Here is a 20,383-nt window from a genome sequence, read left to right on the forward strand (position 1 = left end):
CATGAGCCAGCAATGTGAGCTCGCAGCCCAGAAGGCCAGTCGTATCCTGGGCTGCATCAAAAGAAGCGTGGCCAGCAGGTTGAGGGAGGGGATTCTGCCCCTCTACTCTGCTCTGGGGAGACCCCACCTGGAGTACTGCGTCCAGCTCTGGACCCCTCAGCACAAGAAAAGACATGGACCTGTTGGAGCGGGTCCAGAAGAGGGCCACGAAAATTATCAGGGGGATGGAACAGCTCTCCTATGAAGAAAGGTTGAGAGAGTTGGGGTTGTTCTGCCTAGAGAAGACAAGGCTTCGGGGAGACCTTATTGCAGCCTTTCAGTACTTCAAGGGGGCTTGTAAGAAAGATGGGGACAGACTTTTTAGCAGGGCCTGTTGCGACAGAACAAGGGGGAATGGCTTTAAACTAAAGAGGGTAGATTCAGACTATAGATATAAGGAAGAAATTTTTTATGCTGAGGGTGGTGAAACACTGGCACAGGTTGCCCAGAGAGGTGGTGGATGCCCCATCCCTGGAAACATTCAAGGTCAGGTTGGACGGGGCTCTGAGCAACCTGATCTAGTTGAAGATGTCCCTGCCCACGGCAGGGGGGTTGGACTAGATGACCTTTAGAGGTCCCCTCCAACCCAAACTATTCTATGATTCTATGATGATTATAAAGCATACCAGAATTGCTTATTTAGCAAGTCAACTGATATTTCAATATACTCACTTCATCACTCCTATTCATGTTCTCTTCAAAGTCTTTAATTCCCATAATTCCTTTAAGGCACATAGCTTGGCAACCAACAAAACCTATTTGGCAATCAAAGAAAAGTTCACCTTTCATAAGGACCTAGTGAGGAAAAAAGTGATATTTTGAAGAATTCTACTCCGTGAGAAATAGAAAGATGGAGAAAAGTGAACCAAAATATGTTTAGATTTATATATTTAGAGCTTTAATAAACAGCAAGTTAATCAAACAGTGCACTTGGAAGGAAGGGATTACTTTAGAGTCCGATCACTATAGCACTAGAAATTTAGAGAATTTCTATCTACGGCATTATTACAATAAACACATCCAATATAAAAGAATATGAACAACCAGTAATGAAATAATTTCAAAACATTTTATTAGTAACTATTTACTACAGTATTTATAATGAACCAAAAAAAAAAAAACCTGTCAGTGGAAAATTACCTCAACTGTGGTTCCTTCTTGTTCCCAGCATATAACTTCTTTGGATTTTACTTTCTGAGGACTGTAATAACTACTTTCAGCTTGCATTTCAGTGAGCTATGAAACAATAGGATAAACACCTTATATAAGTCAATATTAGTATTAAACAGCAGTAATGTCGTTAATATACAGAACTGATGAAGACAAATTAAATTATGGGCTAAAATTTATTAACAAGCAGGAAACAGGTGCAGTTCAACAGCTGTAACACATTATCCATATTAGAACTTCTCATATTCAACTTCTGGTTGAAGTATGCCATAACAGAAAGTTTTAAATCCACTATAGTATTTTTAGTTTGCTTATCTAAAGAGACACTATGTGAAAAGATGAAGCAGATACACAGCTGCATTATTAACATAGTATCAAATTAGCTTATAAATTGCTGTAAAAATCCGTAAATACATTATTTATTCTTCCCAGCAAATAATTAAACAGCATGATAACATTAAGGAAACATTTTGATTACAACCATACTCATTTTTGTTTCTTGTCATGGCAATTGAGAGAAACATGCATTTATATTTCTTGCATGATTTTTATATAAAAACTTAAAGTGGCAAAACACATGCACTCAGGTTAAAAAGCATATAACCCGCAGCTAAGAAAAAGGAAAAAAGAAGCACAAAATAATGAAGGTGTTATGTTTTGCATTAAAAAAAATAGTTATGTTGAACAGTTTAAATAGTTCAAATTCTAATTTTTATATAAAAATTTCCACAAGCTCTCATTACTTTCAAGAGTAGATACACATGGATGTTGTTATAAATTAAAATTTTGTAACCCAAATGTCCAAGAAAATTGGATTTAAAAAAATCACTGATCACCCTTCAGCTGTGTGCAATTATTGTAGAGGAAAAGCAATTAATTGATTAAAAGAACTCAGACATTACAAGAATCATTTTCACCATTATTAGAAAATGCTACATTTAATTTAGCATGATTTTTAGCTGGAATGATATCAACTGTTCAGAATGCTAATGCAGAAACTTGACCTTATTTTTTAACCAAAATATGAACCACAAATTAATTCCATACATTCTTTGCATGCAAGCAGAACAATGAATTCTGTTTTCCTCGTAACTGTCACCATATTAGTATCATACATCACTTCACATTTAAAATTTATAGAATGTAAGATGTTACATTTTAAGTAAGTTTTATCACTTCCTAATATAAAATGTGTAAGCTTCCCAATGAAACATTAGGAAAGCCCAATCCAGCAAATCTTGCTCAAAAAAGAAGTTCATATTATTTTTAATGAGTTTTCTCACGTAAGGAAAGAGCGCACAAAATTACTACTGTATGACAAAGTGCAAAAGAAAGAAGATGCTGAGCCATGATAAATGAGAAATTTGAGTTTTGATTGGTTTTCATTTTTTTTTAAGCAGTATGCCAGGGATATAATTAAAGGAGGAAGAAAAGATTTTCCATTATTTATTTTTAGCCTTTTTTTTTTTTTTTTTTAAATGAAGACTGAAGCAGATTGACACAAAAGAACATGACTGAATGTCAGTTGACACTTTATGTCCTCAAATTTTGCAACCAGATTTGCCAGGAGACTGGAGGCTTAAAACATTAACCTCCCCACAGAATGCCTGCAGCTCCCAAAGTCACTCATCTCATCCTTTCTGACAGTTGCTGAGCAGCTAAATGCTCTGCTATGCCACCAAATGAAAATAGCTAAGAGAAAGTAGCCATGAAGCCACTCAAAACACTCTTGTGCACAGATGACAAGCCAAACGGGCAGAAAAGGGACAGGGATTGCTGATAGTATTGAGTATATAATCAGGCACATAAACATTATATGAGGTTTATGAAAGTACTGCAGTTCATCTGAAAGGCTCAAAGTCATAAAAATCAACCTTAGTTATTCTGCTGCTCATAGAAATAGTATTATTCCCTGTTCTGAGGAGTTCTGCCCTTGATTTAATATTGGTTTAATTGTAAAACCAAGAGCCACTTACTATTATAGTTATGCACATAGAATTGCTTGCATATAGTTTGGCACATGTAAAAAGTATTTTGCTAATTCAGAACCTTAATTTTCAATTTCTGTCAGTACATCTCAATATCTTATTCAGACTCTCCATATTCCCTTCTGCAGTTTACAAAACGAGTAGAGAGAAGCCAAGCAACTACTCTGAGATTTGTTTACAGAAAATACTCAAATCTTTCTCTACATATGTAAGAGTATATGTGTAATTTATCCTTTGTTTCTTTAATTCAATTCCAACCCATGGAAAATAATTTCAACGTTATCAATTTAAATTCATATTTGCACATATTATAGTTTAAAAAATAAAAAATATTCCTCCAATTCACAAGCTATATGAAGCTAAAGCTTTTTTATAAAGAAGTATATTTATATAAACAATAGATGCATAGAATACTGCAATAAACATTCATGGAAAGCCTTTTAAGCTTTTTCTCCCATCAAAAAACCTTAATTTAAGTAAATCAAGTGGTTTCTATTTAAAATTAAAATGTTTGTACTCAAATTCTACCTCAAATAGCAAAACCACCACACATTGCAATTAACAATACATTATGATGCGAGAGGAACTTTCAACATTCACATTTTTTGTTATTCATTAATGTAATATTCCCTGTCTCGAATCAAACAGTAGACAAGCACTCAATCTTTACACATTTTCTCAACAAGCCAAATAAATCCTACATGACACAGAAATACTTACCTTAAAAGTCACTGTTGCCTTTGTACAGTAAAACCCAATTGAAATAATAGGATCCTTGAGGGATTGAGATTTCTGCTGATGTAGCGTTGTTCCATCATCAATTCCACTAGAATCATTCTCTTCATCATCGTAACTCACAATAGCAGGAACAAAAGACCAAGCCCAAGAAACCCATCCTTGTTGCTGGTCATCATCTTGGTGCAAATAAGGATCTTGATTAATATACTGTGTTGGATATTGCATTACTGAGCTTGTTTCATCTTCTGCACCTTTTAAAACAAAAACTAAGTCAAATTTCAAATCAACCATGCTTGAAAATTAATTTATTATACTCAACATTATAGCATGTGAGATTTATCTAGGACAATATTCCACATATCATTCACTGATATTTGGTTTATAATGATGAAAAATAAATAGAAATTTTAAATTTCTGAATGTAAGTTTCTTAACACTTGTTTGATTCATTAACATTTTCCTTCAAAAAATATTAAGGATCTTTGCAATAGTTTTATTATCATACATTTGCAGCGAGACCAGAATTTGTCATCTATACCACACACTTTCAAGACTTCTTCCATTAAACTCTTCTGAAGTTCCAAATTAAGCCCTACTAAATAAGGATATATTACAATCTTGTAGTTTTCAATTTTGAAATGAAATAAAAAAGGACTTCTATGGCAAAAGCCATAATAAGGAAAACGTAAACACAACACAGATCCAAAAATTAAGGTTGAAAACCTCCTTTGTGTAGAAGTCAGCTTTTCAATTATTCAAAGATACACGTTTATCTACACTCAAAAAAGCTGGTATGTCACCTGTGAGCCAAAAAACCAAATGTTGGCCTTCTGTGAAAAAAATATTAGAGATAGCATACAGAACAAAAAAAGGATTTCCCCAAAGATACAAGTCTAAGATTCATGATCCAAATGGGTAACACTGTGCATGTACAAACAGCACAATTAGCTTAGCCTGTCTGGCTTCATCACCACTCTTATAGGACTCCCGAGGGGTATTAACTGCTTCAGAATTACCATAGGTGGTACAGGATGCAGAACTGTTCCTATGGGGGAACAATACTGAATGTATTATTTAACTGAGAATGGAAGTAGGCATAATCCATTTCTATTTACTTATTTTTAAACTCAGAGGACCCACTCTTAACAAGTTTTAGAGCTTTTACTCTTTAGTCTAATTAGTCTTTAGTGTTTTAGTCTAATTATTTATGCACTTGCACGATGGGAGAAAGCATAAGGAAAAACACTCATGAGAATTCTCTGCACATGCTTGGAAGCGAGGACACCTCCTCCCACAAGGGCAATGCAAGCTTTCTTTCCACTCTCTTTACAAAACAGCATCAGAGATCAGATTTCAATCCCAATGTAAATCTTGAAACACCGGAAATACAGAAGAGGTGCACATAAAGTCTTGGAAATGGCCAAGAGGCAGAACTGTCAGATATAGAAGGAAAAAGAATTGATATGGAGCATGACTTGAGTAGTTTAGCCTAGACTGTTGTTGGCAAGCACAGAGGAAATGGTGGAAGGTCTGCCAAAAGAGAAAAAACTCTGGAGGTGTAGGACCTGGGTCATGCATAACATTTGGTCTACAAAGCCATAAAATTCAGCCATGGTTTAGCATACCTTTTTGCTGCAGTATGTGTAGACACAGAGACAACAGTAAAAGATGCCAAATAATAGCTTGGTTTATAATATTAATTAATATTTTGGAAGCCATTAAAATAAGAGAGAACAGCAGCTAGACTAAAATGGTGATATCTATACACTGTGAAACAGAAGACAGAAGAAGAGGAAGCTACACCTACCTTCTATCACTAAATTAAAACTACTACAACCATTATGTAATCAACAGTCAAACATTCGAACAAAGGCACATCAGCCTAGTAAGCAACCCACAACATCCTCTAAACACTTCAAAGCATAAATATAATGTAAATTCCTTTCTAACAAGTAATGCATGAAGGGGAGTATGTACTTTGGAAACACAAAGCCTCTTTGGTTTTAACTAACTACGCTAACCACTGCACCAACTGCAAACGTATAGGATAGTGAAATATAATGATGAAACCCCTATGTTTTACATACATGAGTTTGTTAAAGGACAAAATGCTCCTACTCCTCACATTTCTAAATCCACTCTTTCTAGCTACCCATAGCTGAGATCACACTGGAACAATCTTGCTTCATAGTGTAGGGCAGTGATTCCAGTTAAGAAATACATTTTATAGAGAATCATAGAATCATTAAGGTTGGAAAAGACCTCTAACTTCATTGAGTCCAACCGTCAACCCAACACCACCATGCCCACTAAACCATGGCCCTAAGCGCTGCATCTACATGTCTTTTAAATACTTCCAGGGATGGTGACTCAACCACTTCCCTGGGCAGCCTGTTCCAATGTTTAACCACTCCTTCAGTAAAGACATTTTTCCTCACGTCCAATTTAAACCTCCCCTGGCGCAACTTGAGGCCATTTCCTCTCGTCCTATTGCCAGTTACTTGGGAGAAGAGACCAACACCCACCTCGCTACAACCTCCTTTCAGGTAGTTGTAGAGAGCGATGAGGTCTCCCCTCAGCCTCCTTTTCTCCAGGCTAAACAACCCCAGTTCCCTCAGCTGCTCCTCATAAGACTTGTTCTCCAGACCCTTCACCAGCCTCATTGCCCTTCTCTGGACATGCTCCAGCACCTCAACGTCCTTCTTGTAGTGAGGGGCCCAAAACTGAACACAGTATTCGAGGTGTGGCCTCACCAGTGCCGAGTACAGGGGCACGATCACTTCCCTACTCCTGCTGGCCACACTATTTCTGACACAGGCCAGGATGCCATTGGCCTTCTTGGCCACCTGGGCACACTGCCGGCTCATGTTCAGCCGGCTGTCGGCCAACACCCCCAGGTCCTTTTCCACCAGGCAGCTTTCCAGCCACTCTTCCCCAAGCCTGTAGCACTGCATGGGGTTGTTGTGGCCGAAGTGCAGGACCCGGCACTTGGCCTTGTTGAATCTCATACAGTTGGCCTCGGCCCATCGATCCAGCCTGTCCAGGTCCCTCTGCAGAGCCTTTGTAATATAAATTTGTAATATAAAAGAAATTTGCGCAGTATGACTGCATCTCACTGTTTCCATGTTCAAATCAAGTTCGATCTTCAGAAATTCACTCTCCTTTCTTTTATAGGGTTTGAGATACCTATCTCTAAGAGTCTGGAAACTGGTATCTCACCGTAAGTCTGGAACTAACTCAGTAGAAAATTACTCTTTGCGTCTATTTATATTTCTGCCTGTATTCGTTTTCAGCCAGGTAAGGCTGATCCAGCTTAGCCTGTGGCTACATAAATACAAGTGCTGGCACTTGGGGAAGAGGGAGGGAATGCATCACCATCCCTGCTGGCAATAGCATAAATTTTCATCTGGTTGAATCAACCATGAAACTGCATAAATGAAACTTGGTAACTACTTCAAGAACACAGCTGTAGATGTTCATTCTTGTATCAGTAAATAATGTAGATATTTAAATTCATTTCCTCATCCATATTTTACCCACTATAAGCTAAAGAAGCTACTGCAAACTCACAGCTAAGACAATACTATTATTAATTATGAATAATTATGGAATAAATCATGTAAAAAAAAAAAAGAAATTTGCAAGGAACAAGAGTTATCTGGCTGATAACAAGTTTTGGTGCTGACCTTGAGAATGCAATAGCCCTTAAATTTGTCCTTGCAGCATGAACTGTCCTTGGAGAATCTCAAATATAATAACACACATGCTTTCAGAGTAATAAATATTCTCTGTATGACTTTCCTTCACATGTATTTATTACATAAGGAATGCACAGAAATGACTAATGTACAGAAAAAAACCAAGTTCGATGTTTGTAAAAGTTCCCCCCAATATGTTTATACTATTCAGTGGCTGTGTTGCCAAACTGAATTTTATTCCGTTCATTCTGGATGTTAATTTTGGATCTATACCAGAGAAAGACAATAAATTGACTGTCACAAGACAACTCATAATATTTACTATGCTAGTAGCTTAGATTTTTGATGTTTAACTATTTTTACTTCACAGTACATACTAAAAAACAGTGGCTCATAATCTATTACACATGCATTACACAAGCACAGCAATATCGATGAAGGAGATTGCACATAACTGGAAATGATACCAACACCAGCAGAAACTAAAATCCTATGTACCAAGCTCTAGTCTGAAAAGTATTCCGCATCTCCTTTTAAAAGCAAATGTACCCCCAACACTTTCTAGTTGAAAATCTGATGCCATCATAATTGTAGCATGAATACAATATTACAACAGTCGCACGCTCAAGTGACAGTACTTCTACACATTCAAGAAGTATCACACTTATTTTGTCCAAGACAACCCACTACAGTGATTTGTGTAGCCAGGAATCAGTACTGCAAAATAGTAAGACTTAAAGGTTTCTTCTTATTTCTGCATCAAGAACATCTTCCTTAAACTCAAACCTCTGGATCCAGCTAGACCAGAATATGCTCCCACCTTACAGACAAATGTAAATCAAGGGAAGAAATCATAACTCCCTTTTACTGCTGAGTTGCACAGTCTACTGGATATGGAATGTGACTGTAACATACAAAAGCTTGAGGTTCAACTGTAGAGAATCCGCTTTTTCATGGTATGTACTTCCATCTATTAAACAAACTTCCCCAAGCTTCTACTCCTAGTCTACCTGTCTTGTCTTACTGTAAATTGAAACTACCCTAGTGAAGAACTGATGGATAAGGAGGGAAAGAATCACCTTCTAAATTTGTTAAGAAAATTCCAAATAAAGAATGATGCCACAACAATTCTGAAGTGCTGAAATAACACCAATAATTATTCTAAAGTGCTCCCCATGATATGACTTCAGGTTACTAATCAATTATTTCAAAATTCCAATTATTTAAACAATATCCCAACCTCAATAAAATTAGGAGCAGATGTATGAGTTAGTTAAGGGTGAGCTACAAAACAAGTGGCAGTGATTATAAAACAACAGAACCAGGACAAGAGGTAGGAGATCTATTTTCTATTTTAATGGCAAAGGAGACTAGATAATGTGAAATATTACACCAAAAGGGCAAATGCCTCTGGGTTGGGTACAAATCACAGGACTACTAATCTCAAAGTGGTATGTAAGTGCAGATACCCAATAGGGAGAGGAAGGTGTTAGTAGTCTGACAATACCAATCCAAAAAGTGTTTTTGTTTCATATCCCACATGCAAGTTCAAGCGGATCAATTGGAAATTCACTCTGCTCACTGGAAGCAGTAAAAAAAAAAAATTGCTTACATTCTGCCATCTGCATTAAGCCACTTTTAAAATCAGCAGCAGAAAAACTGACCTGATATTTAAGCTTTTATGTAATAAGTAAAAACAAAAGGTCAACCTGTGACTCATGCCTTTCAAAGATTTGATCAGATTTTTGGGGGTCTCTACTTAAGAAGTAGTACCAATGTTTTTCAAGAAGAAAAGTGGCAAGACAATATAAAATAGATGATTAAAAGGCATTCATAAAAATCTAGTTCTCCACAAAAAGGTCATAGTTCCTAAAAGAATAAAAATATTTAATATAAACAAATTTAATCTCCCCAACCTGGGAACTTTACAATTTGGGAAGATTTAATCTTTACTCATTTTTTTTAATTTGCTACTCATTTTAACTGCTGCTCATTTAACTGATGTTAACAGATGTAAGCAATTCTATGTGCCTAAACATGTATTCCAAATTAATGAAATCTGGCCATCTCCATACAATGAGCTCAATACCCATCCTCAGCATATGGGATCTCAGCAACCAGTTACAATGCACTATTATGAATGCCTTCAACAAAGTTACTCACTGTCACACTGGCTGTTAGACAACTGCTGCACAATGCACTGACCCCAGAAGCCCCGTTCTGCAGTTGTCTGTCTACGCTCCATCTTTACAGTGTGTTGCACTATGAATTGCAAGTATACCTGCTGTTCCCTGGGAGGATACTAAAGTATATAGGCAAGGAAGAAGCTCCAATAATGGAGGGAGATGACTGGAGGGGAGAAAGAAAGAAAGAAAGAAAAAAAAAAAAACAAAACCAACTGTGGGGTTTACTTGCGCACGTCATTTACCCCACAAAACACATGAAAACATGAAGAGCTGAAACAATATTACGTACCCCAGTACAAAGACTGTATGTATATCTCCATCTCTTTAACCCTCAAGAGAAGACAGACAAAAAGGGCAGGGACAAGAAAAAATACACATAAAAGTAATTTGGCACACACAACCTTTTACCCTGACATCATTTCAGTCAAACTGGGGATCGTTTTCTCCACTGTTTAGGAATAACTCTCCTCTACCCAAACTCTTTAACACAGTGCACAGCTGCTTTTCCTCAGTCAAGTACGGATAAATAAATCTATTTCAGTTCTCCCATTTTTATCCTAATAGAATATTGCAGAGTCAATTCCTTCTCCAACAACTAATGCTCACCTGAATTTCTTGTTGTCACAAGTTATTTGCACCTGGTTTTCTCAGTCAAGTCAAATCTCATATTCAGCCCAAAGCTGGCAATATATTAAACTCATTCTCTTGATCTGCTTTTTGTTCCATTGGTATCCCAAAAAATTCCCCACGCTACTGTTCTTACCACCAAGTTTTCAATAAGGAGCACTTCAGCCCATTAAAAATTTGATTTTTATAGGATCTATGCAACGTTTTATTCTGTTTAGTGTTGTAAAAGTGTTAACTACTTGCATTCACAAAGGCCTTCTTTATTTTCATTTAGTTTTTTCAGAGTAAAGATCACGACAGGGTCAGTGTGCTTTACAAATATTAGAAAATTTCACAATATTCCTTTGGGATGGAAAGGTACTGCTATTATTGCCATTTTACACCTGGGAAACACGCTTCATATGCTGGAATCACACCTGTCATGGATTTTATTTCATGAAAGAAAAAAAACCACAAAGCTTTCATAATACAGAATCTGAAGGCAATCATTCAGAAGAGGCAGCACCAGGAACTGTTAAAACCACTCTCAGAAACTCTGTAGCTCATACTGCTCATGATTCCAGCTTCCCACATCTGTCCCAAACTTCTTGCTCAGCATCTCCTAACATCATCCTGCAGACCCATCTCAGCTGTCTGCCCGCCTGCCCTGCACCCCTCCCTCAGCCATGTAACTTCTGATTTTTAGTCCACTGTTTGTATTTCTTTGCCCAGCAAGTGCCAGGCCTCCTCTGCTTGAGCTTTTTCTGTTCTTCAAACCTCTCAGATCATTCTTTACTTAACCAGCTCTAGTATTTCAGCCTTAGATCATCAACCTCAGCAACTCCATCCAACTAAATTCCAGCTCTCCCTCGCATGCTGGCTTCTTGTCCTCTTTCATGCCTAAATTGTTTTCATTTCTAGTTACATTAGCCAATTTTTTCCACCACAAACCAAAAGCTTATTCTCAAGTCCCAGCCCACCACAACTACAACTGCTGCTTCTACCATAGGCTCTTGTCCAAACCCTCTCACTTTTGTATCTCTCTGCACTGAAATACATCCATTTCCTCCTTCGCACTACCAGTACAGTCAGACATCCAAGCCCACAATTCAGGCAGCCCTCAACCCCCCAGAAGCAAAAGCCCTGTCCAGCCCTGAGCAGGAGCATGGTCCAGTAGACATGCAGTACTAAGGGAATTTCCATACCAAACTAAATCAAGTTTCTACCTGTATTTCTGACCTGTAATTTTACCTGTGTATTTTGAATGCTTTCAGCTTAACAGAATTTGAGCAGACTTTACTCAGGCAGCAAAATCTATGTTCATGACGCAGGCTACCCTGCTGCCAAATCTCAAGGTCTTGGTTTGGGTGTACAAGAACAAACTGCTGCTGGAATATTCTTAGACATAGATAGGTGACTGATTTTATTACATCAACAACGACATAATAAGTTCCATCCAAAAGACTATGAATTAGTGATAACTGAACCCAGTAAATTCTTTAAGCTGAAAGGCTGGGGACTGCTTACTAATAAATACTGGGTTAAACTGTTTAATGAATCTTCAGAACCCTTTCAAAGACTTATAAAAATATAATCTATAAAGGAGGTCTGTACATTATTAAACTGTAAAGAATTTAGGCTCAATTCCAGTGGAATTAGTCTTGGATTTCATGAAGCGTTACTCTTGGGAAAAAAAATGTGGCTAATAGAGCTCGGCAGATAATACATGTCATTTATTATTGTACTTGATTACATATTTTTTTTCTGAAAATAGTAGCACATTCGAAGTTTCTTCAGAAAAGTTCAAATCTGTGGTTGGAAATCTGGATGACAAATGCACCATGAAGTGCTAAGAAAGCGGGGTTTTTTTTCCTTCTCAGACACAGATATAATATGAAGTCAGAAGAAAAAAAAAGTAAACTCACAAACTGATGGTATGGGTAACCTGGTTAATGCCAATTTGGCACTCCTGCTTAACTGCACTGAACGAGAGGAAAAAAATAATGAGATATTTAAAAGTTTTATTTATGTGTGTGCACGTGCATGTGCACACGAGTGTGTATGTGTGCCTACATATATACTAAACTCTATGCAGGAAACAAGCATAAATGGTATGAAGGAAAACAGTTGGTAACAGTTTTAGCCTGTAAGTGGCAAAATATTTTGCAGTGAAGATAGAAATGGACTTCTAGAACTGTTTCTACAGCTCTGGCTCGGCCACCCAACAATTGCCATCTGTTTTGTGTTCTGAAGGAGATACTTCTGTCAAATAGATATGATCATATAATTAAGTACAATGACAATGTTTGAGCACAATGTAGTTGAACAAAAATTGCATACGAAATTACAGATTCCGTCCTTGGTAGTCCTTGTCATTGCAACCTTAGTCTAATTTCTGACAACTCTTGTGTACATCAGTGTGAAGTTACCTGATATTATTTCTTTTTTATGAAAAACTAGGAAGTCACATTCACAACTGTTCAGAAAAAGAATGCAAATGAGATTTACAGATAGCAATTGCAATTCAACCTTCCTGAGGACATACATTAGAAATAAGGATGACAAGAGACACATTACCAAAGATTTTACTCGTATTTGGACATAAGAATCTCAAATTCCATTCTAGATGCAGAAAAGACTTCAGTACTTGTAGGTAGAAGCCTTTTGTTTTAACCTTAATCTTCGCTTAAACTGTATTTCTGTTTCACCACCCATCTCACACCCTAACCAAAAGAAGCCAAACAAACAAAACCTGCATATCTCTCCTATCCGACTTCCGTCGTCCTCCAGTTACAGCTGTTCATCCCAGTCTTCTCATTACCCAGCTAGTCTTTGTCTCCAATCCTTAGATCTTTTCATCTGAAACTCAATGCTTACCAGTCCCAGCTGTTCTCATATTAACTCATACGATTTCTCTATTCTTTCAATGTCTTATATTCAAATGGTCCTACTCGCCTTCGTAGCTCCAGGAATCCAGATACAAAGTTCCAGCAACTCTAAATACATCATAATTCTCTACAGCAGGAAAACTTGGCCAAATTTGGGTGAACTATGATGGGAACGAAAGAAACATACTCATGGTACAAAGAGAACCCTCTGTCTGAAAGTAAGGGTAATGCAACTCTTCACAGAAAAGTTCTTCACCCTTTCTCCTGCAAATAGTACAATTAAAACATTGCTTAGATGCAAGGAGTTCTTAAAATACACACTAATGATTTTTCTAAAAACTGTATGCTTTTTAAGTCTCAGGAGAAACTTAAGTTAATATTTTCAGAATATTAATTAAGTACTTCTAATTAATTAAGTACTACACTGTCTTGTGTAACAAACTCCATGTTTCTTGTAAGGTAAATAGTTGAAATAGTGCAGAAAACTATTTGAACTTTAGAGAAAATACAAGAGAACTATTTACAGACATCTTCTTTATTTGCTCAGTTCCACATAGCAGGAACATGACAGAGAATTCTACAACTGGCATGACAGTGAAATGGTTACCTGTGCCAACCAACATTGAAGGCTATATCTTGGCAAAAAAATTTCCATTGCTGTAATTTTTCCAATAATGTATTTATTTCTCTGAAACCAGAGAAGACAGCAACACAGGATAAAAAAAAATTTATAAACTTATGTAAGTTAAAATTGTATATTTCTTAAACAGAACAAAATTAATTCATTTAATAGTTTACATGAAGTTTCAAACTGTTGTAATACCATAAACATAAGCATAGCTTAAGAGTGCCACATCACCTTCACATATAATTCTAAGAATTTTCTAGAAGTTATCATGCTCTTGGTTGTGTGGTAAATATCTCTTCTTACTCCCCCAAATCCAAATTCAACCTTAGAAAGGTATCAAAAATTTATGTCTTGAGGAGATTAAAATTAAAATACAAATCTCTGAAGTTCCCTATTTTGACAAGTAAATTAACTTCTGCTCTAGAAAAGCATAAAAACAAGAAAATTCAGAATTTGGAATGACAGTCCATCCTCCCCCTCCTCTTTTATTTAGTGCCTGATACATTACAAAAACTTCAGATTCAAGTTTGGATGTTCAAGATCATGACATTCCTGATTAAATCACTAAAAAAAGATAGTATGACGTAAGTCAATATGACTGCTTGACTCCTGAATGTTCTGTGTTTATATTTTATGCAGAAGTGAATAAACAGGAAAGTATTTAAGTTCTAGTGCCTACTTAGAAATTTTATTTCCTTTAGATTTTAATATGAACTAAGCACCTATATGACTTTCTTATGTTGCTGCAAATTCCTAACAATTCACCTAACATAAAACCTCAACACTCAAAATACCTGACATGATACAACTAGAAAAAAATAAAAATACAGTAGCAAAGTCAGTAGGCTCCTAGCAAAGCCACATAAAATTGAGGCTGGAGTGAAAGGTTCACAGCTCAAGATGCATCACTGTTGTAACCTGTCCTGGTTTCGGCAGGGATAGAGTTAATTTCCTTCCTAGTAGCTGGTACAGTGCTGTGTTTTGGATTTAGGATGAGAACAAAGTTGATAAGGCACTGATGTTTTAGTTGTTGCTAGGTAATGCTTACACTAGCCAAGGACTTTTCAGCTTCCCATGCTCTACCAACTGAGAAGGCTGCAGGTGCACAAGAAGCTGGGAGGGGGCACAGCCAAACTGGCCAAAGGGACATTCCATACCATGTGACGTCATGCTCAGTACATAAACTGGGGGAAGCTGGCCGGGGGGGGCTGCTGCTCGGGGACTGGCTGGGCATCGGTCGGCGGGTGGTGAGCAATTGTACTGTGCATCACTTGCTTTGTGTATTATTATCATTATCATATTATTATTATTATCATTTTATTTCAATTATTAAACTGTTTTTATCTCAACCCACGAGTTTCTCACTTGTGCTCTTCCAATTCTCTCCCCCATCCCACCGGGTAGGGGGGAGTGAGCGAGCGGCTGTGTGGTGCTTAGTTGCCGACTGAGTTAAACCACGACATAACCCCAGCAATATTTGGTAAGCAGCAGATGGGAAGCCATCACACAAAGGTAAAGAGAATTCACCCCTCATCAGTGCAATGCTCCTCAAATGATCACGTCACAGTGAGTTACTATGATCATGTAGAAGAGGGAATACATGTTATATGAAAATAAAAAGCAGAGGAGAGCAGACAATGTAAAAGGACAGAACTACTGAAAACATAGTGCAAAGTATACTTTGCTCTTTAGAACAAATGCTGATATAGCTATTCTCAGTAAAAGTTTCAAAGAAAGATGGAAAAACACACCACTTTGAAACTGGCAGCAGCCACATTTGAACTAAACAAAAGAGAAAAGTCAAAGTTGCCTAAGGACAGGTACCTTGTTGCACGATACAGTGACAGATAAATCCAAAGTACCCTATTGTGTCACAACTCCTAAAATGGTCTTTTTGGATAAAGTTTAACCTCAGTTTAGTCAGGACCATCAGAATATTTTTCAGAACATAACATGAAGATGTTGTTAGAGCGCTGCATACTTACTCAGCACAATGAATGCCTCTAACAAATTGCAGACTGCCGAGATACTTTGCAATGACTAACCTTGGCCATCTATATTTGTAAAAAGCAAAGAAATTAATGTTTTTAACATTTCTTTTTAAAAAGTAAAGATTGTAATTACCTGTGATATTTCCCAACATATCTTTAGTGTGGCAAATCAAATCTTCACTCTCCCCATCTTTGAAGTTGCCTATTTCTCCATAATAAAGAGCAATCCCAAGTTGCATTATACGTATAAACATCGGAAGCTGCTGATCAGAGATTGAAAGTTTCAAACTTTCAACTAATGTGTGAACCTATAACATGAAAGAGAACAAAAACAAATAACAACAAAGCTCTATCATTAAAGCCAGCTTTAAAACCATACAACTCCATATTCATTTTGTATATGCATTCTAATTTCTGAAAACAATAGCTGCAGTACAACAGAAAGCAAAGGGCTGCAAAGAATGACTGTCAAAAACACTCTTTGGGTTGCTACACAAGAGATCTTCAGGTTGAAAAGTCAAATGTAATGTATTTTGCATTTTTATTTTTTTTTTACAATTGTTGCTGAATAGATTTCTAAAACGTAAGTCACATAAGCGCATCTGATTAAACTTTTATTTTCATTGTAGAGTTTCACAAAAATCTCTGCATGCTAAAGAAATCGTAGATATACTGGTTTTAATATACAAGGTCCTTCATATTGATTCTTTCCCACTCCCAACATTGTTGCAAGAGGACAAGTAATGGGGGTGGGGGGAAGGATTAATTCCAACTGAAGTGCAGAAAACCAGCTTCTCTGGATATTCCAGTTCAAACATGCAATTAAGCAGTTTTCTCTAAATGAAAGCAAGCTTTGCAAAGACTGTAATTACTACAATGAAAGTTTATCCTTTAAATATTTTAGCCGTTATATTCAATACTTCAGAATATTTTTATGAGTATGTGATCATGCTATAAAGACAAAAACAGACGTGATAGGAAAGCTACCTCTCATTAAAATAAGAGCTGCATAAAATAAAATTATCGTAACAAAATTACTGTCTGTAACATTAGACATATTTCTAGCTCCAGGTCCAGTTTCTAAATGTTGTGGGTGAAAAAAAAATGGAAATAGAAAGTAACTACACATCAGCGTTGGCCTTAATGCAATCCAATTCAAGAAACTCAAAATGACTTTGTAAACAGTACTGCACATCCATGGGTTGGTAAAAATACAGTAGTGAAATAAATATTTGTATAAAAATATGCTAATATACTAATAAGACTTCATTAATAAATTTATATGAGCAAATTAATAAAGCCACAGCCTTAGTCATACAGAATGAGCGACAACATAGTATCAACCATTTATATAGACTAGAGAAAAGATTTTTAGGTATCAGAATTCTGCTATTATTTAAAATTCTCTGAAAGAAAACAGCATGTAAAATCCTAAGATACATTTTGGAAATTAGAAGTTAATCCTTCAATACCAGCTTTTCAGGGCCAGTTGATTAAAAGTTGTCAATAATAAATCTTTTCTGCGCAGATGAACAACAGGAAGGATAAAGAGCGAATAACCGTCTTAAGATTTGGAAGGAAAAAAAAAAAAAAGACTATTTTGCCAGAAGCCTTTTTAAAAGTCACACAAGAGGCATATATCATAGTGGAGGACAGGAACACTAGGTAGCACTGTAGACAATGATCATAATTATATAGAGGCTTAATTGAAATTATGTTACTCTCCTGGACTTATTGTATGGTACTACCGTCCCATCATGATCCTGCTCTTACATTGCCAGTGGAACTCATCTGCCTCTCAGTAAGTTGACTCACCTCACTAACAACCGGCAGAAAACTTTTTATTTCTTCTTGTCCAGTTAGCTTTCTGTCAACATAGTGAGTTGACTTAGATGACTGACAGGTCAGACAAATGGAGAGGTGTTCCATCCCCCTGATCATTTTCGCGGGTCCAGAAGAGGGCCACGAAAATGATCAGGGGGATGGAACACCTCTCCTATGAAGAAAGGCTGAGAGAGTTGGGGTTGTTCAGCCTGGAGAAGAGAAGGCTTCCGGGAGACCTTATTGCAGCCTATCAGTACTTCAAGGGGGCTTATAAAAAAGATGGGGACAGACTTTTTAGCAGGGCCTGTTGCGACAGGACAAGGAGGAATGGCTTTAAACTAAAGGGGGGGGTAGATTTAGACTAGATATAAGGAAGACATTTGAGAGGTGGTGGATGCCCCATCCCTCGAAACATTCCAGGTCAGGTTGGCCGGGGCTCTCAGCAACCTGATCTAGTTGAAGAGGTCCCTGCCCACGGCAGGGGGGTTGGACTAGATGACCTTTAGAGGTCCCTTCCAACCCAAATTATTCCATGATTCTATAAATGTCATTGCTGCTGCAAATAGGGGGAGACAGGACTGACATCCCCAGTGCAAATCAGCTCATCTGTCTCATGGTTGTCTCATCCCATGATGATTTCAACAAGAAAAGCAACAAAGCTTAAAACTCTAATCATTTTATGTGTGTTTTGCCACCTCCCCCCACGTATACTATTTTCATTCTAAAATTGAAAATAGGAGCTTAGTGTTCCCAAAAAGCACACAAATACATATCCAAGTACTTAAGAATTGCCCTCCTCTGAGAAGTCTCAACTTAAATTTAACTCATTAGTTTGGTCAAAACTTTGCAATAGACATAGTAGTCAAAATTAATACAGGTTATAAAAATATTCTAGTCCCCTACAAAGAAACCAAAAGAGCATATGCTATTACAAACACGGAAGTCTTGGAAACTTTCACTCAAGACTGAAAAACAGATGTGCTTTACCAAGTGAACAACAGAGAGTATGAAAGTTTTCATTATAGAGACCTTCACAGATTTGGAGAAAAAGATTTGAGTGCTGCTCAATCCCAGCTTTTGTCTTTAGCTGGGAAACAAACCACCAGAACACAAGCTGCTGGCATTCTGTAATCTACCCTTCAGATGCACTGCAGCTGCAGTAATTTCATTTGCAGCAGAGACTTTTAAAAAGCTTTAACCATCCTTGAATTAATTCCATTAATGAAGTAGTTGTATTTACTAGTAACAGCTCCTTTTACTTCAATTGTAAGAAAACACAGCTATTTCCATTCAATAGTTAAATATATTAAAGACAGTCTGTTTTAAAAACTGCATGCTGATGATCCACAGTGCACAATCTCCATGCATACAACAAATCAGAAAGTTGTCAAATGTAAAATTTGTGAGGGTCAACAGATTTGTAGATCTATTCATTGCATAACAGTATGGTAGTGAAATACTAGAAAAGATTTAAGATTTAAAAAAATCATTACCTTTGGACCATTCTTCTTTGGATCATAAAAAACAATTATTAATTCACTTAAATATTAATCTAGCATCATATATTTACATGTTTTTATTTAATTGAGCACATTTCTGGCTATCTTCATAAACAGTATTTTATGTTTAAAGATTGAAGAAAAAAGAAGAGGAAAAAAGGAGAAAAATTAAAAAAGAAACAGAGAAAGGCAAGTAAACTATGTGCAACAAAAAAAAAAATCAGAGTATATACAAAAAAAATATAAAAGACACTTTTGAACAAACTGAAACGTGCCTTAAAAAAGAGCAGGGGAATATATGACCACCAAAGATAACCAGAAAAGTTTAATACGAATTCAATTAAATTACTATCGCCTCAGTGCATTCTAGTATGTTTTATTTTAGTCCAGCATCCACTAAAAATTGTAAGTAATAATATAATGATCATCATTTTTACAACAGTATCATTTTTAAATATACTGAAGACTGTGTCAGCATTTCCATTAAAGTGTGCTGTCAGAGACTTGTAATTTGTCCATAAACTTTTGCTCTACAAAACTGGCATATAGGACTTCAGCTAGGTACAGATTACTTCTCCAAAATTTACAGAACTATTTGGCTAATTTAAAAATCAGACTTTTTAACATTAAGATTTACTGTCTATATGCAGTAATCATACTGTCACCACAGAACATAAAGACCATAACTGGTAAACTATAGACAGTCATATGATGATTCCTTATTATCACTGGAGTTTGTATAGATTCCGAAGTTATAAGGCACATGGTTAGAAGTCCTAATAACATTGAAGAGATAACTTCTTGTTTATAAAACTCAAAATAAGCAAATTTCCAAAATTTACACCAGTTACTCTGAACCAAAAAAAGAAAAAACAACTTTTCTTTCTAATATGCAGAATCAGTCTTTATATATCTAAGTATTAAATTAAGATATGCATATGAAAAAAATGAAATTTCTGCAAACGTACGTACTACCAGACATTTGCGTGCAAGTATCCAGTATGTAGTGACAATTCTTATCTGGATAAATAGTCATATGGCTATTACCATATCCACAAATCTCCAAATTTGTCCAAAGTAATCAAAGGCATACAGCTGTACAGCACATATAAGAAATAGGGGCATTTG

General features: G+C 36.5%; 1 protein-coding gene across 1 annotated transcript in view; it reads right to left on the reverse strand.

Annotated features, from left to right (window-relative positions):
* Window positions 1-20,383, reverse strand: part of LOC103917280 (vacuolar protein sorting-associated protein 13B-like) — a 297,344-nt gene that overhangs the window by 219,963 nt on the left and 56,998 nt on the right. The window contains exons 6-9 of the mRNA XM_009324398.1: window positions 16,066-16,240; window positions 3,918-4,186; window positions 1,180-1,275; window positions 712-834 (exon numbers count right to left, since the gene is read on the reverse strand). Of these exons, the coding sequence (XP_009322673.1) occupies window positions 712-834; window positions 1,180-1,275; window positions 3,918-4,186; window positions 16,066-16,240 (663 nt within the window). The remainder of the gene's footprint in view (window positions 1-711; window positions 835-1,179; window positions 1,276-3,917; window positions 4,187-16,065; window positions 16,241-20,383) is intronic.

This window comes from Pygoscelis adeliae, unplaced genomic scaffold, assembly GCF_000699105.1.
Source record: "Pygoscelis adeliae isolate BGI_AS28 unplaced genomic scaffold, ASM69910v1 Scaffold145, whole genome shotgun sequence".
NCBI classification, from domain to species: Eukaryota; Metazoa; Chordata; class Aves; order Sphenisciformes; family Spheniscidae; genus Pygoscelis; species Pygoscelis adeliae.